We start from the raw sequence: 24,703 nt of genomic DNA, 5'->3' as shown, positions 1-24,703 counted from the left end.
ATCTAGATCGTGCTCTCCTTCAGCCGCTTATTTCTGTCTCGGCTTTCAACAACTGCCGATGTTCTGGACCAGCCTTATTTCTTTCTGCTTTTTTCTTTGGGCCAGAATTCTTAAATTACGCCCTAATGTCTGGGTTCCCAGGTAGTGGGTGTCTCATTCTCTCAACACTTTTCAAGCGCCCCCAGTCATAGCCACCAACTTCTTACACGTTCGATTTCATCAGCCGTAGACTTTTGGAGCAATCTCAGGGTGCTTACCAAGATGTCACGTCTCGATGATGCCCTGCGGTCAATGGGCGGTTTGAACCTGAACCAAGGGGATGGACTTCGCCTCATTGTCGGATTTGACTTTGGTACAACTTACTCAGGTATGCGCCCACCATATTCTCCTCTTCATTAAGCCCAATGAATGATTTTGATGCGATGGCCCAGGCATCGCATGGGTCCTGTCAAATAGGACAAAGGCGGACCAGATTGAGGTAATCAACATCTGGCCAGACGGCCCTTTTCAGGTGCCCAAGGCTCCTAGCGTCATCGCGTATGCGAGCGAAAACAAGGACCGCAGGGTCAAGGAGGACAGATGGGGCTACTCTGTCGTCCCCGGCATGTCGTCTTACCTATGGACAAAGCTCCTCCTTGGAGGAAATGTCGCCCCGGGCGAGTATGACGACCCTGCTTTGAAGGAATACTTCGGGCCGGGTCTGTTGAGTTTGCCCCCAGGCAAGACGGCGCAGGACATCTGCTCCGACTACATGGCCTGTCTATACAAGTACTTTGTGGGCAGGTTCCAGGGCGGCACCAGGGTCAACCTGAAAATCACCCCAATGGAGGTCTGGATTACAGTTCCTGCCATCTGGACCGATGCTGCCAAGCGACGCACCATGGAGGCCGCCAAAGCCGCTGGGTTTGGCTCTCGGATATTTTTGGGGGACACCATCTCCGTCATCACGGAGCCAGAAGCTGCTGCTTTGACCATCCTGAAGCCTCGCTTGGACTCGCATGTTCTCCCAACTGCGTCGGTGAGCTACCTTTCCAGTGCTCCCTTGACCGAATAAAGGTGCTAACGCTCTGCCTGGTAGAGCAAGAATGTCCTGGTTTGCGATTGTGGAGGTGGTACGGTTGTAAGCATCGCGCCCTGTGATTCGTAAACGTTGGTTTGAGCGCTCGGTACTGACCTTGATCAACAGGACATCATCTGCTACAAGATCAAATCGGACAAGGCAAGGGCAAGTTTCAAGGAACTCTGCCGAGGAACAGGTGAGTCGGTCTTGTTGACTTGCACGCTCCGAGGCGTTGGAGGTTGATGAATTAAAGGCGCCAAGTGTGGCTCGACCGCCATTGACCGAGCCTTTGATACCTGGATGAAGCGCCGATTTGGAGACGCTTACAAATCGGTTCCTCTTGGTCAAAAAGGCCCGGGGAGCAAGTTCATGACTGCATTTGAAAGTGCCAAACGAAGATTCAGCGGATCAGAGGATATATTCGAGATCTACCCTATCAATTTGGCTGTTGCGCAATCCGAACTCTACGACAAGTCAAACATGACCATACTTCTTCCATCGTAAGTATGACGGTAATTAGCCCTCCATTTGTCGCTACCTAACATAGTGTAGGGCCGACATGCAGTCGCTGTTCGACCCCGTCATAGACTCAATCATCCGACTGGTAAATAATCAGATTGGCGGTGCGCTTAGAGATCATGGAGAAAGAATCGAGGTTGGTTCACCCGCTCCTAATCCCTTGTTTGTCCAACAGCAGCTGACCTCATGAAGGAGGTGTTTCTTGTAGGAGGCTTCGGGGACTCGTTGTATTTGAACCAACGAATGACAGAATCATGCAAGTCGGCCGGGATAACCGTAGCTTGTCCACCACAATGGTAAGTTAATGACAGAGCAAATACATTAACTCCCGGGGTAGTGGCGAGGGAGGAAAGGGGTGTTCGATGCTAACTCTGAGGATCAAGTCAGGCAGCCATTGCGACGGGTGCAGCTCTGCGTGGCTTGTTCGGGCTGAAGCCGGACTCCCGGATATGTCGACGGCATTACGGTTACAGCATCAGGATGCCTTTCCGAGAGCGGGTGGATCACGAAGATGATGCCAGTTACTCATCTTGGGACAACACCAAGATGTGTGACGGGAGAATACAATGGGTTGCCAAACTGGTAAGATCATAAACTCGTTGAAACTTGGAGACAATTCTGGTTGATACCGACTCTCTATCTGTCTGTTAGAATGAGCACGTTGACGACGATACAACTGCCGGCTTTGGCGTCAGCTGGGACCTGGAGAATCATACTGGCGGGGCTCATCATAATAAGATCGAAATCTTTTACAGCGAGTGGGAGCAAGCGCCAGAGTATACCAAGCATTGGTCTGTCAAGAAACTGGGCCTTATCAAGATCACTTTCACGTCGGACGAGATCTCCACGTGCGAAAGGACCTGGAATAGTAAGCTCGGAAAGAAGATCATCAAGCTTCGGTGCACCGTCAAAGTTGATCTAAATGCGGATACGGGGCTAATCGAGTATCGCACCATGATCGGCGATAGAGAGGCTGGTTATGCAAGCTTCGAATTCGACAAGGAGGAAGCAACCTAAGGTGGAACAACCTCCGGTTGTGGACCATGTTATGACTGCAGCACACCAGGTGACCCAATGGAGTTTTCGGTTTACCTCTTAGTTCAAGATAACCTTTTATCTTTTGAGATTATAAAACAACTTTACGGTTCCTATGGTCAACTATGTTAGGTTATAAATATCGGCATGAGTTTGATAGCAACACGCAGTTCTTAATCATTTTGTCCTCTTCTTAGGTACATTCGATTCAGATATGCCTGTTGGATAGAGGAACAACGCAGGTCATTTATCCCCTCTGAAGATAAGTAAAGGTACCATCTTATACATGAGACGCACCTTTTCATCTGATTCTTCTATGGCTGCCGCCAGAGGAAGCCAACAATCGTGTTATGGTGTTTTACGGTCCTAAAACACCTTGTCCCGGCCAGCGACAATGACCATCTCAAAGTTTCCTCCCTATTTGCCTCGAGACAAATTTCTTAGCTGCGTATGCTTACTTAGCTTTCACGTGTGTCAAAAGGAAGCAGGCGTATCAGTCAATGGCATTAAGTTACAAAAGGGGCTACAGGGTAAGTAGGTCACCGAATGTTGGGCAGAATGGCTTGCGCCCTGGAAGACTCCAGAGGCACCTACTTTAACCAAGTGTGCGACAAGAAACATCTTATTGCATTTTCAAGTAATATATTATCGGGCGCTTTTCACCCGAGGAAAAGAAAACATGAGCTCAAGGGAACTGCCGACCTCAGCAGTGTCAAAACTACAAAACGAGTATGTGCGAGACTTTTCACACCCCTCTACCTCCCACCTCATTAATAACGCCAACGTAGACCCCTAAATTTAGGCAATATCACTGTACCTAGTCATACTTAGGCTTTCTCTATCTACGACTTCTACTACGGGTGGATGTGCCTTTCAACACAAACACAAAATATCTGCCATGAGACCAAGAACTACCAACCTCGAATATGTCTTGCATGCAAGAAATGACTTGGTTCCCGCAGGTATCTTATACTGATCGAGGTAAAGTAGCAAGTTAGTGAAGCTATCAAATCCAGCGTCAGATCCTGTTGGCAAGAGACATTCTTACGGGGCAGCGCAACACGGGGCTTTATCCCCAGAACTAGGACAGTCGGGATCAGTGATCCCAAAAGTACTCTCCTATATATCTCTCAGCCCCTCGCTCAACCCACCTCAACCCTCGGCCCGGAATCCTCAGCCTAAAGCTGCAAAGGCTCAGCTCTAGAAATGGAAATGGATTTCAGTATGCTTGAGTCTCGTCTCTGAGTTCCTTGGTATAATCTCTACATTGTCTTCACCTTTTCCTCTTTTCATCTCAACCTTGCATCTCAGTTCGGGGTTGCACTTCAAAACTCCCTCTCAACAATTCATGCTTTCTGCACAAACTATTGTGCAGCCGCTTCCCTCAACCATCCTCCTATGCCGAATTCTACCGTTTCGGGGGCACCTCTCGAAGCCCCAAGATTCTCCAGCAGATTCCTCGACTTGGCTGATGCATCAATCAGCGTGTGCGTCCAAAGTGCTTGAGTGATGACAGCCTTGGCACAAAGCAGCGGGCCTGATCGACCTTCAAGATATCATGGACCTGATTTGCGCCAGCATGTACTCTCCCAACCTCCTCCATCTTCATGACCTGGTCATGGGGGTCGAGAAATAAACAAGGCACTAGAACATAAAGTGAGTTGCCTAACTCCTCTTAATTATGATGAAGAAATTTATATAGTTTAACAAAGTAATAAAAAATATATTATAATGAAAGTAATACTTTAGAGCCTCTTTTATAAATCTTATTATTATCTTTAGGGGAGAATCAGCTAGGACCTCGCCCAACGTTTATCTTTATCTTCCCACTCGATACCCGAGGCTAAACTAATTACTCTTAATAGGATCTCGTTAAGTTCGAGAATTATTTCTGAACCAAGTGCTCTGTATCTTCGCCCACACCGAGTTTGCAACTCCGATTTGCCTAGAAATGGCTTCCATATCATCTCCCACGGCCAAGAGACTCAAAACCACACTTGTGATGCCGGAATTCCGTTGAGTCCCGTTCTAGCCAGGTGCACGAACGTAGATAGAACCTGCGCAAGATGAACATAATGGTTGATTTCTTTAACCCTCCTCTAGCACTCTAAAAATGACTTTTCAGATCCGGCATGCCAATTCCGTGGCAAACCCCTCCGGCACGACGGCCATTCCTTGCAGAATGCTAACAACAATTCCCAAGCGACAAAGTTTCATAAAGTCGGCAGCTCACGTCGCGGAGCAGATCATCCACCAAGATCAGTCTACAGCGAGCTCTTGGCAGCCTCAACCCGCTTCTGGGCTAGACCGCCCAGCTTCTCGGCAGCGGCACCGAGGCTCTGAGGGTCAGCGCCCCGGATCATGGCCTGGCCGTTGACGGCGACCTGGTTTCCCTCCTTGAAGAAGAGAAAGGTGGGCATGGCGGTGATGCGGTAGGTGCGGGCGACGTCCTGGACGTGGTCGACGTTGACCTTTGCGAAGGCGAGGACGTCGGGGACGCTGTGCTTGGTGGCGAGGGTCTCAAAGACGGGGGCGATGGCCTTGCAGGGGGGGCACCAGTCGGCAAAGAAGTCGACGGCGACATAGGTTGTCGAGTTGAGCAGGGATTGGAGCTCCTCGGATGAGTTGATGTGGTGGATCATTTTGGCTGTTGACGGCGCTTGTGAAGAGTGTCTAAGCGATATCTTTTGCTCGGGAGATGAAGAGCTCGAGGCTGTTTATCGAAAAGGATTTTCTTGCGATTTCTTGACTTGTTTCTTGGATCGTTGAGGCCTTCAACTTGTTTATATTTTCCCCTCGGCAAATGCATGGATCACGGCAGAATCCCACAGACCAGCTTTGAAATCCCGAGTCCACGTGACGTTACGCCATTTGCGCAGCTGATTCCTCATTTCAGCTGTGTAAGCCACAGGTAACAGCCACAGTGATCATTATGTAAGGATGCTGGAGCCGTGGCGCATCGCCAAATGATTTGTGATCTTAGTCAGCTGTCGGCGAACAGATTTGAAGAACGCCGAATGATTCCAGAACCACCAGCAATTGATACGGGGGCAATCTCTATGTCATGGGGAAGATAGGCCAACTAAATAAATTCAGCTAGCCTTATCGCATTTATTGACTACTCATGTCAAATCACGCCACCTTTCTTTCAATTAGTATGATCTGACGGCGCAACTATCTCTTGCTGCATGTCACTCTCATTTCTACTGAAATACCCTAGACCATTCTGCCACATTTTGTCCGCGACTCAATGAGGTCCCAACCTGTCTACATCTCGTGTGGCTCCCCTCCTGAAACCCTCGCTTCTGACAGACTTGACAAATGACAGATCCGGGGAGCGCTTCCGTGTGCATCCCCCTCACTCTTATCACATCGTGACAAATGGTAACGGTAACGCAACGGCAAACCCACCTGAGAGGAGTAACAGGGAAGCCACTTTATAACCTTGCCGTGCGGGAAACCCACGATGCCCCTCAAAGAAGGCGAAAAAAAGGCACGAGACCCGTCGCGACAGGCACGACAGACGATTGATGTGTCGTCAATGACATGTCTGCTCCAGACCCCAAGATGGCCCGGAGCAACGCTCCGCAGAAGAGAGATTGGGTTTTGCTAGCCTCGGATCAAAGTTGCTAGTTGACCCCATCACGGATATGATTTCCGCTAAGAAGTAGCCGATTTGCACAGAAGACGATGCGTACAATAGATCGATCAGGTACGAGACGGGAACGCGTGACGGCGGTTTGAGTTTTCTTGTCGCAAGAAGAAATAGGGGGCAGGAATTATAAGGGGATCTGACACAACCAGTTACAAATGGCCCGCCGAGGTGTTTCCATTTGTCCACTAAAAGTCAGCATTATCACTGAGAGATATAGTGGGAATGGTCCATCGTCTTGCGGCGCAGAATGACGTGCCCCCTCTGGTTGGACAAGGGAGCTCGGCTGTCCCTAATCGGCAGGTGGGGAGCCGCAAAGGGGAAATGCTTGCGTCGGGCTGAGAGAAGGCAAGGTTGTCCGCGGAAGACGTTACCCTCCGTCGGTACCGTCGTAGACAAGAACGGTGGCTTCGGCGGATGACTCGGACCTTTAAGGGACATTCTTCCGCGACCAAGACGAGTCTGCAGCGTGTAGAACGGCCACCGCAAGCCACTAAAAGGCTATACAGCGCATGATAAAGATTTCCGTTCAGGGCCACCGTCGTCTTGTCGCCACCCCTGTGGCCTGCAGGCTTTGTCTCCGAGAGGCCCAAGAGCCCAGACCCTTCTTAGTAGGTCGAATCGAAATCTCGCGCGCCGAGGCACGCCATATGGGCCTTGGCCAGGGCCTTGTAGCGTCTCCACGTGGTGGAGAAGTTGTTGTGGAGCGATTTCCTCGAGTCAGCAGTCGTCTGGCCAGAGCTCCCGAGTCAGTCAGTCAGTCCACAAGAGAGTTAGGAGGTTCGAGAGAAGGTCAATGCAAAGCGAAGCCACAAGGGTGGGTGTGTGTGTGTGTGTGTGCTTGTGCTTGTGCAGCGGAATTTATGCCGTACCCACGTAAAGCTACTCGAGTGCTTTGACATTCATATCGCGGAAAGGGGGTAGACAAAAAGATATGACAAGATAACAAAGATGGTCACATCTCAACATGCAACAAATGCTTCCATTTTTCTTCTCTGCCTTTGCCACCCCGTAAGCCATGTCGCCACCCTGGCCCTCGACATGCTGCACTCGAGCAAATCTGTTGGTTCGTCGGCCTGTAGCCGACCATCAAGGAACTCGCGGGACGCCTCTGCCCATTGGCCAACCATAGGTCCGTGGCGCCGACGGCTTGATTCGGTTGACGGAGCAGAGAACGTGGCACCATGTCTCGCTGAGCCGCGATAGCGTTCTTTTTCCTCCCTTCCTTGTCTTTTACCCCTGGGGCCTGGCCTGTACCGTTCCTGTGGGACGGGCAAGACGTCCGCGCAGCCCCGGCCCATTCACAGCTCACGATTATCGGCCGAGGACTGGTGATGTGCCCAGTCAAAATGCGAGTTTGGAAGCTCCAGAAGCCCAGCTCTGGCGTCCAGGCTAAGCCGACTAGTGAAGAGCTGGACTGGCCGGATCAAGGAAAGCCCCTGAAGGTCCTGCACCCCATCCCAAATAAAAAGTAATGAGGCCATCCCTCTTCCTCGCCCACCCCCGCGTTGCTTGCTTTGCGCATTTCCTTTTTCTCCTCCAAAGAATCAGTGTCTTTGCGGAGAAAGGACGAGGCCATGCGTCGTGGTAGCATCGTCAACCCTCACTGACGCGACACACCCGCCGATCCCCCTCCTTTTCCGAATCGATACCCCGTTGATGATCGCAATATTGTCGAGTCAAGAGTGTTTGATCGTTGCTTCGTAACTACCAACCATGTCGGCCTTTGTGACAGAGATATGGACGTGGTATGCGTTGACGTGGGTGATTGTCATCTGTAGGATGTACGTGAGATATTGAGCCTCTTCCACTGTATCACCTAGCTAACCATGGCTTGGGCAGGATATCACGACGCATGCTACTCGGATCCATCAAGAAGCTCCAAGTTGAAGACTACCTGATGCTATTTGCCATGGTCCGTCCGCCCCTCCGATCGAATGCGCGAAAGCGAATCCTCCCCTCGTTCTAACACGCCGAAATAGATCACCGACACGGTGCTCATGGTCGGCATGTCGATTGTTTCTCGGACGAGCAGCAACCTCATCGATCCCAACGATAAGCATGTCATGTCCCAGGCAGAGATCGATGAGCGAGTCCGCGGATCCAAATGGGTTCTCGTGGTTGAGCAGATGCAGATCATCACCATCTGGACGATGAAGTACTGCTTGCTGCTCATGTACAACCGACTTACGTACGTGATCTGTGTGATGTTTCCTTTAAGGAATTGCGACCCTAACGTTCTGTAGGATGAGTTTGCGACAAAACATTGCCGTCAAGTTTGTCGCCGGCTATGTCACACTCGGACTTGTTCTTATGGAGATTCTCTACCTTGGAGTTTGGTGCCGACCCTTTAACCAGTTCTGGGCTGTGCCTCCCAAGAACAGTACGTGCCAAACATGGTCATCTACGTGGGAGATCAATTGCTAACTGTCATCAGCACAATGCGCCACCCAGACAAACCATCTCATCGTCAACACCGTCCTCAACATCTCGTCCGATGTCATGATCATCCTGATCCCCATGCCCATCTTCCTCAAGTCCCAATTGCCCCTGAAGCGCAAGCTTGTTCTCATCGGTGTCTTTGCCCTGGGTGCCTTTACAGTACGCCGTTCTACTCTCCTTTTATCTCCAACCATCCACTAACACTCCTCAGATCCTTTCCGCCATCCTTAGCAAGTTCTACAGCTTCAACGAACCCTTCGGCTCCAACTGGACCTTCTGGTACGTCCGAGAGTCGTCGACGGCCCTCCTCACCTCCAACCTTCCCTACATCTGGACCCTCCTCCGCCGCCTCTTCAACCTCGGCTCCTTCAACGGCTCGTCCTATGGCAAGCGTTCGACGAACCCGTCGACCGCCTTCCGATCCAACTTTACCAACCACCGCTCCGGCGTGCGCTCCCAGGTCAGGGCCGAAGGAGGCACCCTGCACCGCCTGGACAGCGAGGAGCAGATCAACGCCACCTACTCGATGCCTCTCAAGATCTACCAGAAGCACGAGGTCGAGATCAGCAGCGAAGAAGCTGGTCCCGAAGATCGACGAAGTCCTCCGGGTGTTGTCCCTCGCGACTTGGAGGGTCACAAAGACCTGAGCACATGTAGTTCATCACGCGACGACATGGAGACTGGCTCAGAGAGGTCAGCCGTGGGCGTCGTAAAGGTGTTCCACGGAGTATGAAACAAAGGGGAAATGAGGAACATTTCCGCCTAGGGTAAACTTGCGATTGTTTTGTTTTGTATAAGTGATTGAAACGTGAGGGTATCATAATGACTGGAATGGATACCCAATAATGTACAAATATGTTTAATACATAGACCCCTGTGCCGATTGAATGGCACTGATAGAATAACAACAGCAATGTCGCTACCCCTGTTTCTCTGGGTTGCGGTAAGGACCGTCTGAGGTGAAACGTGAGCAAGGTCCGTCTATTTCGTCTATATGGACCCTGGTTGAACAAGATTAAAGGAAAAACATTACATCGTATCGTCAAATATCGTGAAAAGGTGGTCAAAGGTGGTTAGCCAGCGCAGTAAGGGCTCTTCTTCCTAATCCATTCACCCCATCGCCAGAGTACACAAGGGACAAGCAAGCAGAGAAACATGGCCGTACCAGCAAGCAGACCGTTTCCCCAAGCAATGCCCAGCTTCTCGTACATGGCAGGGGCAAAGAGGGGAAAGCTGAAGCCAGCCATGGTTCTCACGAATGCTGCTGCCCCAGTGGCACTGGCGGCGTATCGTTCGTAGGAGTCGACAATGTATGTTTGAGCGCATTGGAAGGACTGAATCAAGCCTGCTGCGAAGATGGCTGCACCGATGTTGGGTATGATCCAATGAAGTTGGAGATGGGCCGAGACACCGTATAAGACCAGACCAGCTGGTGTTACAAGTGCTGTGGGAAACATTAGGGGTACGCGAAATTCGGGTCGGCCGGGGTGGTTGTAGTGATTCTTGAGGGTAGCGTAGACCTGCAGATCAACTGTTAGTAACTTATAGTAGGTAGGTATGAGCAGCATGGGAGAGTGACCTTGTCGATCAGAGGTCCAGAGATCTGAAGACCTATCACAAACCCAACGCCTAGGGATAGGTAGTTTAAACTTGCTCGGCCGGGCTCTTGGTCGTATTGCTCTTCCCACACCATGGGGAACGAAGCAAGTCTTGAAGGTTGTCAGCTAAGACGACACAAGTTGAGAAGCATAGGTACTTACACCAAGTACATGAGGCCATAGAGATAAGCTCTATATAACGCCGTGATCTGAATAGCCGGCTGCGTAAACAACATGATGAACGGTCTCATCAAATTCTTCCGTAGTGACTGCAAGAATGTTCGATCGGGATTCTCAAACTCGGTGTGCAAGGCCAGGTTGCCGGTCTCCTTGCGGAGCTTGTCAGCCTTTTTCTTGAGAATCTTGGGAGGATACGTCTCGTTCAGGAAGAGAAAGGCGAGGACTTGGACGAGGGCATCGGCCATGGAAACTACCCAGAAGACCCAACGCCAGTTCATATACTGGGTCAGGTAACCTCCGGCTGTCTCGGTGTTAGAAGATGTTGGGTATCGAAGTGATGTTATCGAACACTAACCGATAGGTCCTACAGCAGGTCCAAGGAATGGAGCAAGACTGTAGATGGCTGTTGCTGTTCCTCGTTCTTCAGCTCTCCAACAATCACTAAGGACACCTCCTCCAAGCTATCATGCCAAGTATTAGCAGAGTCAACATCAAAACGACGAGTCAAACTTACAGCTTGTGGAGCACTCCCACCAAGACCACTCAAGAACCGAAACACAAGGATCTGGTTCTTGGTCTGGGAGAATCCACACACAGTGTTGAAGATGAGATAGATCATATTGGCAGACTGGAGAACAACAACCCTCCCGTACATCTCGGACAAGGGTGCCAACAGAAAGGGACCAATGGCGTAGGCGAGCAGGAAGATGGACATGATGAGATAAGTCTCAAAGTCCGACTCAATGTCAAACTCATCTGCCAAGTCGGGCAAAGCCGGGGCGAGCATGGTGGACGAGACGGGGGAGATGAAGGTGAAGCAGGAAACAAGTATAGTTGAAAGCCACTTCTTGTGCTTGGTCCAGTTGTGAGGGTTGGCAGGATCCTTGCTGCCATCCCAAGTCACCTTTGCGTCAACGGGTCAGCACATTGCATAGAAGGCGTGCTAGAAGCTCAAGACAAGGGGGTGTTGGTTAGCTGCTTACTAAGTTGGGGTCTTCTTCTGGTGTTTCTAGAAGAGTTTCCGGATCCGACTGCTCCTCTAAATCGCGCACCGGACCGTACTGTTGTTGACCAGCTTGATGTGCGGCATCCGGAACTTCGATAAGAGAGGGCATTGGTCGTGGACGACGTAGAGGAGTAATGTCGGGTGGATCATGTCCTTCTCCCTCGTCCATCAGCCACGGGTAGTTGTGGCGTGATTTCTCATAGTTGGTGAGGACGTCGAACCTAGGACTCCAGGACCTCCAGATGGAAGACCGGGAGTTGGCCCGGGACAGATTATGGACGCTCATGGTGGGTAGTGTAGTAAGAATAGCGAAGGTGTAATTCTAGACTGAGCTGCAGTGCAGGGCACAGAAGAGGAAAAGGGCGTTTGTGAAGAAACGAGAGAATGGTGTTAACGAATGAATCTGTGTGATTGATGCTTGACATGTCTCTCCCTCAAAAGGATGATCATCACAGCGGCATTTTATCTATTCATGCCAGAGCATCAATCCGTCACATACAAGCTGGCAATCGCCTCCAGCCCCCCCATCCCATCAAGATCCAAGATTACGATCAAGGCACAGCCCTTCGCTAAAGGAATAGAAAAGAAGAAAAAGGGTCCACACGCGCCATCATTCCGCATCAGCTCTCGTGGCGGGTCTAGTTGCACCGCCTAAATGCCATGCCATCACCAACGCCGATGCCGTCATCAAACCCAATGAGATGCATTATTCTCGCATAAATGTTTCAAGAGCACGAGACTGACAGGCTTGTGCGGGTCTTTGAAACAGCTGTCACTGGTCGTCTCTTGGTTACGCGGCCCCGCAACTAAGCTCCATGATCCTTGTCGGTCATCATGGTAGATTGTTCGTCATGGTGGTGGCTGATGGCTCTTATCACAGCCTCTCTCATGCTCTCGACATCCTATTCGTCGAGAAAGAGATGCCAAGAGGGACAGATCAGTTAAGGTTTGCCAGAGTCGATCTTGGCCCCGTTTCAGCTGTTCTAAATATGAATGCCCTCCTCAGCTGCAGCTGCCGTGGAGGCATCTGATTGGGAGCGGTATTCCAGTCTTAAACGCGGGTCACGTTAGGCTCGAGGGCCAAGAATTTCTTGACCAAGAAGCTAAATTCGACCCCGTCTGCCACTTTACAGTACACTCGGGATGAGCCAAGTCCCCGAGTTTCTCATCCTGCCCCGGTACAGAAATAAGCTTGTCTGCATGCTCTACCGAGGACGTGAATACCAAGACTCGATGATCGACCTCAGCCTTCTGCCACAGCATTGGCAATGACGCGTCCACAGTCCTACAACTTTGCCCGACTCACCTTATTCAAACCGTCCTGGTCCTTTCACTCTATCAGTGTCTAGTGGCTGGGGCTGCTCGCGTGACGTGAGTGGATGTCCTTGTCCCCGCGACACTTTCTCGACGATTCCTGTGTGAGAAGGAAGACATACGACATGTTGCTATTCCGGGTAATGCCCTCGATTCCTCTCCCAGCGCCTTCTTCTTGGCGGGTAGGACCCTACGCGAGAGAGGCTGAGCGAGAGAGGCGAAACGTGCTGGCCTCGAGAGTCTGTGAATGAGGATGAACACCATGACCTAGATGAACGGAATTAGAATGGTTGGACTGTCAGGAATATCTCGTCGTACAAGGAAGATATTCCATCTATAAAACGATGCATCTGCACCCGTGAATCCATCTGGGAATATCATCATCAGTCCAAACCAACACTTTACATCTCAACATTCGCTTCACCCTCAGCCCTACAACTTGGCAACTTACATTCGCTCTGAATAATCACAAATCTACACTCGCTACCCACACACTCTACCTCTCAAACACTCTTATCACACGCTCTTATCACACGCTCTTATCTCACACACTCCTCTTGACTCTTCCTGACTCAGCAATGGGCTCTATCCCAATGCCAAGCGCCATGAGAATCCTCGTCTGCCCTTCCGGCTTCAAAGGAAGTCTCGAGCCCGGAACGGCGGCCGACTGCATCGAGGCCGGCATCCTCGCCGTTGAGCCTCACGCCTCGGTCCGTAAAGTCCCGCTCGTCGACGGGGGAGAGGGCTTCACCCGCGCCATCGTCTCGGCGACCGGAGGCACGCTCCACCGGGTCCCCGTGACTGGGCCCGTGGGCGAGCCCATCTCGTCCTTCTTTGGCATCTTGGGCCGCTCCGGTGGGGAAGAAGCGGAAGAAGCCTGTACTGCTGTGCTGGAAATGGCTGCTGCCGCCGGTCTCAGCTTAGTGCCCCCCAGCCGTCGCGACCCCGGCAGCACCACCACCTTTGGCGTTGGGGAGCTCATCCTCGCTGCCCTAGACGCTGGGGCCACCCGTATTCTCGTCGGATGCGGGGACTCTGGAACCTGTGATGGTGGTGCGGGGATGCTCCAGGCTCTTGGCGCGACTCTACTCGATACCAACGGGCGCTCTCTGCCAACCGCTCGAGGCGGTGAATCCCTCCTTGCCCTCGACTCCATCGATCTGTCTGGGGTCGATCCTCGCATCTGGAAGACCAAGATTGATGTCGCTGTCAACTGGCATAATGTCCTCTGTGGACCTGACGGCGTAGCCAACGTCTTTGGTCCTCAGAAGGGATCTACCCCAGAGCAGACTCAACGTCTCAGCCTCGCCATGGAGACTCTAGCGGGCGTAGCCAGCCGCATCCTCTGCGACAAGACTCTCCGACTAGCCCCAGGCGGTGGTGCATCGGGAGGTCTCGGAACAGGTCTTCGCCTGGTAGGGGCGCACCTTAGACCCAGGTATGAGATTGTGATGCAATACATCAACCTCCACAGCATCTTTGACGAGTGCGACCTGGTCCTGACGGCCGAGGGTGGCATCGACGACCAAACCCCACGGGGCAAGATCCCCGCAGAGGTTGCCCGCCTGGCCAAGAAGCACGGCCTCCCCGTCATCGCCATCGCGGGGACGATTGGGCCTGGCGCCAGGGTCAACTACGACATCGGGATCGACGCTTTTACTTGTATCATCCAGCGGCCCATGTCATTGGACGACGCCGTTAGCGAGGCCGAGAAGCTGACCAAGGAGAGCGCAGAGTCGGTCATGAGGATTGTGGAGGTTGGAAGGATGCTCGGAAAGACGTATTAACGATTAATGATTACTGTATGTTCATGACTAGCGCAAATGCCTCAAATATTGACCCCATAATGAAACACTGCCTCCCACCGTTGGTGACACCCTGCAGGGGAAGAGCCCAAGGGGGGGACTCGGGGGGAGAGAAGATGACGCGGGGAAGATCCCCTCTTCTTCGACTGCTATTCGCCAAGAGGCACTCGGTAGTCAAAACTAGCTCCATGTTCACTCCGCAAACTCAATGTTTAAGCTTAACCTCCTTCCGCAATAGGAAGGGTTCTCTTTGCGGGCGTACGGGAAATGCCGCATATATTTGGCGTCTGTATGGGGCACTAGATGGCTTAAAATCGTCCCCAAAAGAAGCGTACGCGACCAGATTGCTCCCTCTTATCGAACCACGTGCTATCGACCTTGGCTGGCCCTCATTCGACAGTGGCCTCTTTCCAGAAGAAAAGAACCACCCGGGAAGGCTTGGTGGCCAGATAGAGTTCAAGCCCGCGCCAAACACCCTGGCTTTTATTGTTTGACATGATGCTCTGACTGGTAGATGAGGATACATGGCTGTCTCGCTGCCTTGGCGACTACTCCTACTAGGCTGATCTTCGCTCCTTGGCGCATCATTCACAGCTTGGCTGTTGGTTCCTTCTCGTCGAGTCGTATGAGGGCCAAGGACGGCACTTGGCTCGGAGAGAGCTAAATGTCTGATGTACAAGGTTTCTGAGGGGGGAGATACAAGGGGGGTCATCTCAGAAGTGTGTCCCCCCTTGTACCCCAAGTGCAATCTAGATAAGCGCTACGACCAAAAACACGCACCAGAGCAAGGGGGACCGCCTGGGGTAGCAGGATTCTAGACCGTCTGGAATCTCGCAAGCTTCGAGATGTTCGCCCGCACGACATGCTTGGACTCCATTACCCCATTACTCCGCACCCCACATCCCGGGACGGGTCGGCGAGATTTCCGGGGAGAAAGACAAAGAGGGTTAACGAGAGTCATTGGGTTTCAATAGGAAGTGATTGACACTGGAGGGGAAAGACGTTGGAGCCGGACGGGAGAGTACATAATGGCTTCGTCTTCCCCTCGAAAAAACGGTTTCTTTTCTTCCCCAAGGCACTCAACCGTCTTGACTGCTCTCTTCTCCTTTTCAGAGTCAGCTAGACACTGCTGTATCTTTTCTATCAGGTCTTTGCATCATCAACATCATCTTGACACATCTCTGATTGTTCATGACCATGGCTACCACTGCATACGACGAAAAGACCGACGTCCGTCGCGACGTCGAGCCTCAGATCTTTCAAGATGAGAACCCAGAGAAGCCTATCCCCAAGGTCGAAAAGGTTGATTACTCTGGTGCTCACGAGAAAACGGATCCCAAGGAGATTGCTCTCGTGAAAAAGCTTGACCGATGGATGATGGTGAGTGACCTTTGCGAGATACGCCTTGACTCTGTTGCTTATCTGTCTAGCCCATGCTTTGGAGCATGTACTGGCTCAACTATCTGGACCGAAATGCCATTGCCCTGGCTCGTCTCAATGATCTTGAGAAAGATCTCAACCTCAAGGGCACAGGTACACGATCCCCTTGAACAACTTCTCATCAGTGCTATGCTCACATGCATTCCCCTGTCTAGAATACCAAACCTGTGTTTCCATCCTGTTCGTCGGCTACATCCTCGCCCAGATCCCATCCAACATGTTCCTCACCCGAACACGCCCCAGCCGCTACATGGTCAGTAACCAAGACATCTGCTTGATAAATCTCCTTCAGAAAACTGACCCAGCTCAAAGGGCGTCATGATGATGCTCTGGGCCGTCGTCAGCGCTCTCACCGCCGTGGCCAAGGACTTCAAGGGCCTCCTCCTCACCCGCTTCTTCCTCGGTCTCACTGAAGCCCCGTACTACCCCGGCGCCGTCTACCTCCTCTCCATCTTCTATACCCGCAAGGAGGTCGCCACCCGAATCGCCATCCTCTACACCGGCAACATCCTAGCCACCGCCTTCGCTGGTCTCATCGCCGCGGGCATCTTCTACGGAATGGACGACCTGGCCGGAATCGCTGGCTGGAAGTGGCTCTTCATCCTGCAGGGCGCCGTCACATTCGTCATTGCCGTCGTCGGCTACTTTGTGCTGCCTGATTTCCCGCAGACCACCTGGTGGCTGACGCAGGAGGAGCGTGACCTTGCGTACAACCGCATGGAGCTCGACACCGTCGCTAACAAGGGTGAGACATCTACCTGGAAGGGTCTGCAGCAGGCCGCTAAGGACCCCATGGTCTGGATTTTCTGCTTCATGGGTTAGTGCTACCTTGTCCCCCCCACTCCACCAAAACTTGCTAACAAGATATCTCAGCTGTAAGTTGACCGTTTCGCCTCAAACCTGGCTCATTTTTAACGCATTTAACGCATTTAGCACTTCCACTTGGCCGCGAACGGATTCAAGAACTTCGTACGTGAATTTCAAGCCGAAAAACCAGGTTTCGTTGCGTGCTGACGAAATTAGTTCCCCACCGTCGTCAAGACCCTCGGCTTCAACACCACCATCACCCTTGTCCTCACCTGCCCACCCTACCTCATCGCAGGCGCCAGCACCATTATCGTCTCGTATTCTTCCGGAAAATTCAATGAGAGGACGTGGCACATCACTGCATCCAAGGCCGTCGCCGTGATTGGCTTCGCCGCTGCCGCCGCCACCCTTAACACCGCCGGACGATACGTGTGCATGGTTATCTTTACTATTGGCACCTACGCCGTGAACAGTCTGATTCTCGGTTGGTGTGGCTCCGTCTGTGGCCAGACCAAGGAGAAGAAGGCCGTGGCTATCAGCATGGTGACCATGATCATGAACATCAGCTTCATCTGGACGCCCTACCTCTGGCCCTCTAGCGACGAGCCCCGCTACGCTATCGCCATGTCCAGCAGTGCTGCTTTCAGTGTCGCTACCGCTGCGCTCGCTTGGCTGGCCAAGGTTATCATGATTAGGCGAAACCGCAAGCTCCGCAGCCAAGAGAGCGAGGCTACCGTCTTTTACGTGTACTAATCACGAAATCACGAATCTACGAAGATGGAATCAAGCGATGAGAATGTTGGAGTGCGGAGGACTCTATGGAGGGGTCATGGGGAGCTGGGGGATAGGACACTCCTTGACGTTATGTTGATATGAACCACTGGCAAGACGCCATCGACTGAGCTGTCGCCAACCAACAGTTTGTACAGTTGTACATAGCAAATCAAATCAATGGATTCAGCAGCACATACCAACCTCCTGAAGACCGTGCGCTCCCATCTGTGCATCGTTGTGCAGCCAACACATATCCCTGGGTATCACACCCTTACGGGGAATCCACCATGGAGGTTTGTTCACCATGCAGGTTGCAACCACTGTGGACCCGAATCTGTATGAAGGATCGTTCGAGGCCCTGCTGTTCTAGAAGTGATCTTCCATTATACGCCGAGCTCATTGCGGGGAAGGTAGCATTAGAAGTCGGCGACCCCGAGACACCCCGGCATCTCAAGTCTTGGCTGTTGGGGAACACCACAACGAGGAGATGCCATCCCCTGCTTCCACGGAGAAAGTGTTGCAACTTGTTGACCTACCAACCCCCCTTCCTCTGGCATGACGTAGTGAAACCTCAACCAAACCCACCATCCCCCTTAAACCATGTTGGACAAAACTCCCCATCTGCGGAGTCGGTGAGGGGTTCACCTTGCCCGGTTGCTCCCGATGCAACCTCGCACTACGAAGCGCCGATCCCATTCGCTGCTCCCTTCCTATACCAGGCATCAATTAGTCAAGGGAACCTCTCAGCTGCTTCACTTAATCTCGCAAACATGCAACTCTATCTCCATCCTTAACCCGTCTCCCCATGTACTGTGCGCATGTCTCACGGTTAGGCCGAAGTTACCCCAGAGAGTGATTCCCTGGGTCTGACATCTTGCAGGTGTTACGTCACACCGAGATGGTTTTGAGTCTCAGGGATGTAGATCCAACTTGTGCCGTTGCTGCTGTCTTGCGATGCAAGGTCGCCGGATAAGGCAGGTCTGATTGCCATGAGGGTTGCTCGCTACAGGTGTTCTTTCTACACGGGGGAGCAAATTTCCTGATGTTCACGCCTTCTCACGATCGTTGGCAAGTGTCAACACCAAGCCAGGTGACCTTGAGAAAGTGAGAGATGAGCTATCAGCAGGACAGGCTCTTGTGATATTCGTAGGTACAGAGAACATCGAATCTGGTGTTACATGCTGATGATCATCAAGGTCTGTACCCTCATGCACGTTCCCAAGGTGCAACCTGATTGACTTCCCCAGGTTCTTTCCCCGCCTTCACTATGTGGACCAAAACAAAGCCCGGGCCATCTCTGGGGGTGACTACAGCGGCACGACGGGTATGGCTTGCCTCAAGTCGACATCGGGGATACACGGAAGGACTAAGTGTTTAGTGGTCTTCCACCCGAATACACCCTTGACGCGAGCCTTATCGTGTCCTATGTATCGCGCATCCCGTTAGATTACGCGAAGATACTGTTGGGTATGAAATAACTCGGGTTGACCAATCCACGACTGGCAGAGGCTCTTGGCAATACCGGACCTGCAACTTCCGGGCTCTGGCGCCGGAGGAGGACGGAAAGCGGCCGCCGTCGACAATGATATGGTTGGCCATAGCGTCGCCGGCGCTTGGGGGTCTCTGAGACGAGTCAGTCTCCACGACGTCCAGGCACCCTGTAGAACCCTACTCCGCGGACGTGGTATCTGCCGCATCTTTATCTGTTGGCGTGAGATTGCTCCTCCTGCAATCCCTTGTCTGGAACAAGATCTAGATGTTGAGTGAGACTTATTCCAAGGGGTAGCATTGGTCAGCGCCGACCTCCCACGCGAAACTTTCAATAGTACCTCTGGTAAAGGCAATAGTTTAGGAAAGCATAAACAGTGGCGTGGACGAGGCGCTTTCCACGGTGCATGAACCCACCCTCCTTGTCCGTTACACGAGGCTGATACGCGTGGACCACAGAGACCTCGATCTGGACCATGGGGGGAGGATTCCTCCGGGGACTCATCCGATAAAAATGCGGGAGCGAACGTAAATCTCTGAGAACGTTTTATGTCTTCGGACTCATTATCTGGATCAAGATCGACAGCGGGGTCTGAGTCGGGGATCCCCATGCCACGAGCGCCCCCGTTTCCGTTGCTTGTGGAGTCTGGAGATGCAGGCAAGCCCGGGGAACATCTCTGGTACATCTGTGCGGGCGCAAGAACGCTGGCTAGTGGTGTGTCAAGCCCACAGGGCGGAGATAGTACCCCAGGTTGATGCGTAGACCCATTGGTGATCTAGGGACTGACAAATTGGGGATAACCATCACGAGCGGGCGTTACGACGGGGGTCGAGAAACTGTATTTCCTCTTTCTAGCAGTGATCACGTCAGGTAGTTAGTTGGAGGACGAGATCCGTCGGAGGCGGTGGCTTGGGCCATGTTGATGGTCGTCGTCCAGGGCCACTATCGTTGGATGAGTCTCAGATTCCACGGGTGAGGGAGATGCCCTTCGGAAGGGAGCCAAACAGCGAGCCCCTGTGTGGCATGGTTGGTGTCCATTGTGCCTTTGAGCCGTCGGATCTGAGTTGAGAGCTCTGCATGTGTCTGGTAGACTTGTGGGCCCGTATTTGATATAAACCTGGTGGTAGTCAGGGGTTGAGACCACCTTGCTGATCCATCAGTCCACACAAGGAGAGTCTCCAGTGAATAAGAGAAGCGATAGAGCCTGTGTTTCTTGGCCAGGCGGTCTCCTTTGAATAAAAAAGCCCACTGCACCATCGTGCCAAACTGCCTCCTAGAGAGGAGTTTAAGCCGTGTGCGTGATTCCTGTGAGCTGTCAAGAGAGGGAGTCTGACTTTGAGGAGCTTGGCACACCATACCTACTCACGGTTGGAGGCACCCCGATGTTTTACCAAAGAAGAGATCAGGCGAAAGGTTTCTAATATCCACGATATCTATCAACACCTAGAGGTACTTAGACGTCAATCGCGGGGCGTCTAACATACCATTCGGGTCTCTCATATAAGATATCCGCAAACAAATAAAACTATTTAGCCTTCTTTGTATACATCGGGATGCCTTTTCTTTTTATAATTATTCTAGAGCAGCCTAATACGCAATGCAAATATCGACTTGCACTATTTCCTTTATCACTGACGATCCTGAGTAGCTGATGGTTTTGTCTGAGCCAGTAGTAAACCAGTGAGCCAACATGAAAGGTGAGTTACCAGTTCTGGTTTCGGCCCTTGGTAACTATTTTTGTAAATTGTTATGACGTGTATGTAATAAGACGATTCATGCATGTTGCATCTATTGAAGGATATGTTAGCCGCGTTGAAAGTGAGGCTGAGCTCATTGCAGCCTGATCTTCAAAACAAAGCTTTCGCATACTCACGCGCATTCAAACTACCGGCTATCGCCCGCAATGTCATTCGGGTACGCCATCGGGGACGTTATTGCCGTGCTGGGCCTTATCGAACGCGTCGCCGTCGAGCTCCGCAACTACAAGGACGCCCCTTCCCATTTCCAGCAGCTTCGTGTCGAGCTGGACCTTGTCCACAGCACGCTACAACATGTCTTGCTCCTCGAACCAGAGAGCGACGAGGAGTGTCAGACTTTGGATCAGATCCGGGCAATTGTGGTCCACTGTTCGCAGCCTGTACAAGCCATGGCCGACAAGATGCGGTCTAAAGAAGGTAGTCTCGGTCATTTCCGAACGACAAGGAGCTTATCCAGCATCGGAACAAGACTCCACTGGTCCATGGTAGCTCAGAGTGATGTAGACGCATTCAGAAAGACAATAATGTCTGAGATGGCAGCTATCAACATCCTCTTGAGTGTGCAGCAATTGTCCGAACACCCATCGACTGGCGGCTAGACATGAGAGCTAAACAATTATAGGACTCGAGTTAAGCAACTCGCATCAAAGTCTCGATGTATCGGTACCTCCCAGGCGCTGGCAGTAGAGAGACACGCAAATGCCATCGCTGGCCATGCCACGTCCATCTTGAGCATAGCATCAAAAACGCAAAGCACCGTCGATGTCTTGGTGGCCAACACAGCTGTCCAAGCGGAGACGTCTTCAAGACAAGCAAAGGCCTTGGACCGAAACTTGAAGGCTATCGAGACCAAAATCGATGACCTATCACGGAAAGCTGGAAAGACTTCAGCAATGATCCATCATCATGCCAGGCGTCTCCTTCGCCTGATGCAGGACATTAAGAAAATGTTTACTCTGTAAGATCCCTCATACAGACCTAGCACCTCAGCAACTAATTTGCTCATTAGATTTGCAAAATGCTCAAAGGAAATGCTTGAGGCAATCGGTCGAAACACGTAGGTCTCCCTGGCGATGCTGAAGCAGGTCATTAACCATTGGATGTAGCCGCATGCTTCTCGACATCACTGGCCAGTTGAAATGTATCATGCGAGCTATCGAAGCTATTCCGCTGCATCTCACTCTTGATATCGTGAGGCTTGATGACGCTCACGGAGAGAGCTGGGCCCTACCGCTCCAGGCATGTCGCACTTGGAATGTGAGTCTCGTCTGTAAGAAAGTACTATCAAAAAACGAATGAGAACTAATCGCAGCAGTCATTTTCCGACATGCTTCGGCTCGTTGTATATGCCAATGAGAGGCCCGGAGCAGATTTTATCGTGCAGAACCGGTTCTCCATCATGATGGCACAAAGTGGTATGGAACTTAATGAGAGAGTCTGGGGGACTTTCATAAAGCCTGGGCTTCACATCGAGCAGGCCATGGTTGTCTCACGAGCTGGTTGGGAAGCCGAGGAACCTACCACCAGTCAGAGGCGAGCGACCAGAAAACCATACGATCTTCTAGCTCAGTTAAGCCATCCAGGGCCGGGCTTCAACTATAACAAAGGAAAAATTATCAGAAAACCACACATTGGTCCCCAGTTGCCCCCCATACAACTCGAAGAGGGACCTGAAGCCTTCCGCAGGGTTAAGTTCTACCAGGCCTCACAGCCTATTAAAAACCTTGAAGACGCCCGATACCGATTGGACAAAGACGCCAGGGACCCAGCTGCGAATGCCTTCTTTGGATTTACGTACCTCCAGGATGGGGAAGAGCGCGGCGACGCTGACTTGTTCCGAAGGGCAAAGCAGCACTTAGAAATCGCTGTCACATTAGGTAAAAGAACCCAACATACACAGTTTACGCTCGCCATGAAACCAGAACTGACACTAAGATACTATCTAGATACTTTGAACTTTGAAAATTGGTACTTTCTTGGTAGAGCATGCATCCGGTTGGGAGACTATAGAGAGGCCTATGAAGCTCTTCAGCAGGCTGCTTGGCGTGGAGGCCGGTGTCCCTCAGTCTGGAATACGATCGGGGTGTTATGCTTCCAAACTAACCAATATTTTGGCTCACTATATGCTCTCGCCAGAGCTAGTCACTTACGTCCGAGACTGAGTGAGACCTGGTACAACCTGGGCGTTTTAGTAGGTCTCCCCATGCTGGTATCCATCAAGGAACTGACACACATATAGTCCGCCCACTGTTGTCAACCTAGCGATGCAGCAGACGCCTTTCAAAAGCGCATTGAATGTAATCCGGAATTGCTAGATTTTTACGCACAACTCCGATCTCTCAACAGCGTAATTTCAGGAATGTCAGCTCCTAATAGTCAAGTATCGAGTGATAGCCAAGCATCGAGTGATGACTTGATTGTCTGTATGTATGATAGCCCGCTACGGATGCGTTACGATGGGGTCCCAGAGGCTGAAGGGGACAACCCCATACGTGAGAGGGGAATATTGGAAGAGGACGATTACAGCGACGATGACAATGACTACGAGGATAGTGAGTATGAGGAAAACGGGTACGAGGATAGTGTCTACGAGGACAGTGGCGGCAAGGGTGATGATTCCCGGACTCGGCTAGCTGAACCTTCTATCTCGAAGCCGATGGCCTGACGTATTCTTGGTTGTTGGAAGGAAAACTGTTATCGGATGACACCCGGGTAGTAGACGGATTAACGACTGGCAGGAGAGATGTGATGAGTGCAGTTGAGATGAGGACGGGGCTCGATGGGAGTTGATGGGCTCGGAGTTATAGAAACTTAACAAGGGAATGAGAATGCGAAGAAGAGATAACGAACAGAAATCCAAGGCATCCGAGATTGATCAGAGGCAAGAAGCTGCAAAGTCGGATCTGTGGTGGCTCGCTCAAGGTGTTTTCCAGGCTCCCACACGTCAAGCCTTCGCAGCTGCTAAGCCCTCCCAGGCAGCGCACTTCTTCAACAACGTGATCCGGTGCTGCCCGGTTAGCTCAATCGGTAGAGCGTGAGACTCTTACGAGTACACAATCTCAAGGTTGCGGGTTCGACCCCCGCATCGGGCTATTCCTATAAAATGATTGAGAATTTCTTTTTTGCTGGTTTGTTCTTTTTGGCCGACCCTTGTTGAGGTGTGTGAGTTGTTCTTGTCTTTGTTTGGTCATGGGAGGCGGATTGGACATGATGGCCGAAGGTGTGAACTCGAGTGATGACAAGGAACGCCGGCGAAAGAGTCGTCAGGGCTGACATTTTCCCTACTATCCTTGCATCATATCCCTCTTTCTCCGATCCATTCGCTGTCGAGGGGACTTTATGAACCTTGCCGTTTTTGCGATACGCTTCAAGATTTGGTAAGGAGCGCACAACTCAACGTTTGCCTCCCAAAGATCGTCCATTCCTACGGCCATTAAAATAATAAAGTAGCAGAAAAGCCCCCGTAACCGCCTGCAAAGTTGGCTGCGGAGGTTCTGCCGTTCGGTTAGAATAGAGTCATAAAAGAGTACTCATACTTTAGGTTGATATTTGATATAATATTTCATGAGTGTGTCCTAGTTTTATGTATCTATCACCGCATTTTGAGTAAATGTTTTTAAACCATTACCTAAAATCCTCATAAGACAAGCACCATTCTGTCAAAAGGGCCAAGGATGCAACGTAACCAATCCTTGATTCTATCCACAAGACCGTCATGACGCCGAAACTCCCCACTCTGTAACAATCTAATAAAAACCCGCCTCGGCTTGCCTCGCGAGTTCCGTGGACATTCCCTCCCCTAACTAACCAAAGCCGGCTGATAAC

General features: G+C 51.6%; 7 protein-coding genes across 7 annotated transcripts; 5 read left to right on the top strand and 2 right to left on the bottom strand.

Annotated features, from left to right (window-relative positions):
* Window positions 1-261: 261 nt before the first annotated feature.
* On the top strand, window positions 262-2,596 carry NCS54_00863300 (Actin-like ATPase domain-containing protein; the record flags this gene model as incomplete). The annotated part of the gene is made up of 9 exons (XM_053154011.1): window positions 262-367; window positions 432-1,018; window positions 1,079-1,120; window positions 1,187-1,256; window positions 1,314-1,560; window positions 1,613-1,715; window positions 1,772-1,875; window positions 1,963-2,161; window positions 2,231-2,596. 9 exons carry the CDS (start codon window positions 262-264, stop codon window positions 2,594-2,596), a joined length of 1,824 nt encoding a protein of 607 aa, XP_053009986.1.
* Window positions 2,597-4,878: 2,282 nt separating this feature from the next.
* Window positions 4,879-5,256, bottom strand: NCS54_00863200 (Hypothetical protein; the record flags this gene model as incomplete). Its single annotated transcript, XM_053154010.1, has 1 exon — window positions 4,879-5,256. One exon carries the CDS (start codon window positions 5,254-5,256, stop codon window positions 4,879-4,881), a length of 378 nt encoding a protein of 125 aa, XP_053009985.1.
* Window positions 5,257-7,982: 2,726 nt separating this feature from the next.
* On the top strand, window positions 7,983-9,441 carry NCS54_00863100 (Hypothetical protein; the record flags this gene model as incomplete). Its single annotated transcript, XM_053154009.1, has 6 exons — window positions 7,983-8,050; window positions 8,109-8,181; window positions 8,249-8,457; window positions 8,513-8,649; window positions 8,704-8,867; window positions 8,920-9,441. The coding sequence occupies 6 exons, from the start codon at window positions 7,983-7,985 to the stop codon at window positions 9,439-9,441; spliced, it is 1,173 nt and encodes a 390-aa protein (XP_053009984.1).
* A 340-nt stretch (window positions 9,442-9,781) lies between these two features.
* Window positions 9,782-11,778, bottom strand: NCS54_00863000 (MFS domain-containing protein; the record flags this gene model as incomplete). Its single annotated transcript, XM_053154008.1, has 6 exons — window positions 9,782-10,228; window positions 10,288-10,417; window positions 10,469-10,787; window positions 10,842-10,947; window positions 11,001-11,390; window positions 11,470-11,778. The coding sequence occupies 6 exons, from the start codon at window positions 11,776-11,778 to the stop codon at window positions 9,782-9,784; spliced, it is 1,701 nt and encodes a 566-aa protein (XP_053009983.1).
* Window positions 11,779-13,384: 1,606 nt separating this feature from the next.
* NCS54_00862900 (Hypothetical protein) lies at window positions 13,385-14,593 on the top strand (the record flags this gene model as incomplete). Its single annotated transcript, XM_053154007.1, has 1 exon — window positions 13,385-14,593. One exon carries the CDS (start codon window positions 13,385-13,387, stop codon window positions 14,591-14,593), a length of 1,209 nt encoding a protein of 402 aa, XP_053009982.1.
* A 1,215-nt stretch (window positions 14,594-15,808) lies between these two features.
* Window positions 15,809-17,611, top strand: NCS54_00862800 (MFS domain-containing protein; the record flags this gene model as incomplete). Its single annotated transcript, XM_053154006.1, has 7 exons — window positions 15,809-15,991; window positions 16,042-16,144; window positions 16,207-16,304; window positions 16,364-16,868; window positions 16,916-16,926; window positions 16,985-17,020; window positions 17,075-17,611. 7 exons carry the CDS (start codon window positions 15,809-15,811, stop codon window positions 17,609-17,611), a joined length of 1,473 nt encoding a protein of 490 aa, XP_053009981.1.
* Window positions 17,612-21,024: 3,413 nt separating this feature from the next.
* NCS54_00862700 (Hypothetical protein) lies at window positions 21,025-23,543 on the top strand (the record flags this gene model as incomplete). Its single annotated transcript, XM_053154005.1, has 7 exons — window positions 21,025-21,449; window positions 21,501-21,836; window positions 21,888-21,935; window positions 21,985-22,135; window positions 22,194-22,755; window positions 22,825-23,069; window positions 23,118-23,543. 7 exons carry the CDS (start codon window positions 21,025-21,027, stop codon window positions 23,541-23,543), a joined length of 2,193 nt encoding a protein of 730 aa, XP_053009980.1.
* Between the last annotated feature and the right edge of the window lie 1,160 nt (window positions 23,544-24,703).

The sequence above is a fragment of the Fusarium falciforme genome, chromosome 6, assembly GCF_026873545.1.
Source record: "Fusarium falciforme chromosome 6, complete sequence".
Classification (NCBI taxonomy): domain Eukaryota; kingdom Fungi; phylum Ascomycota; class Sordariomycetes; order Hypocreales; family Nectriaceae; genus Fusarium; species Fusarium falciforme.
The sequence above is the reverse complement of the archived record's forward strand: the minus strand, read 5'-3'. Positions and strand labels throughout refer to the sequence as shown.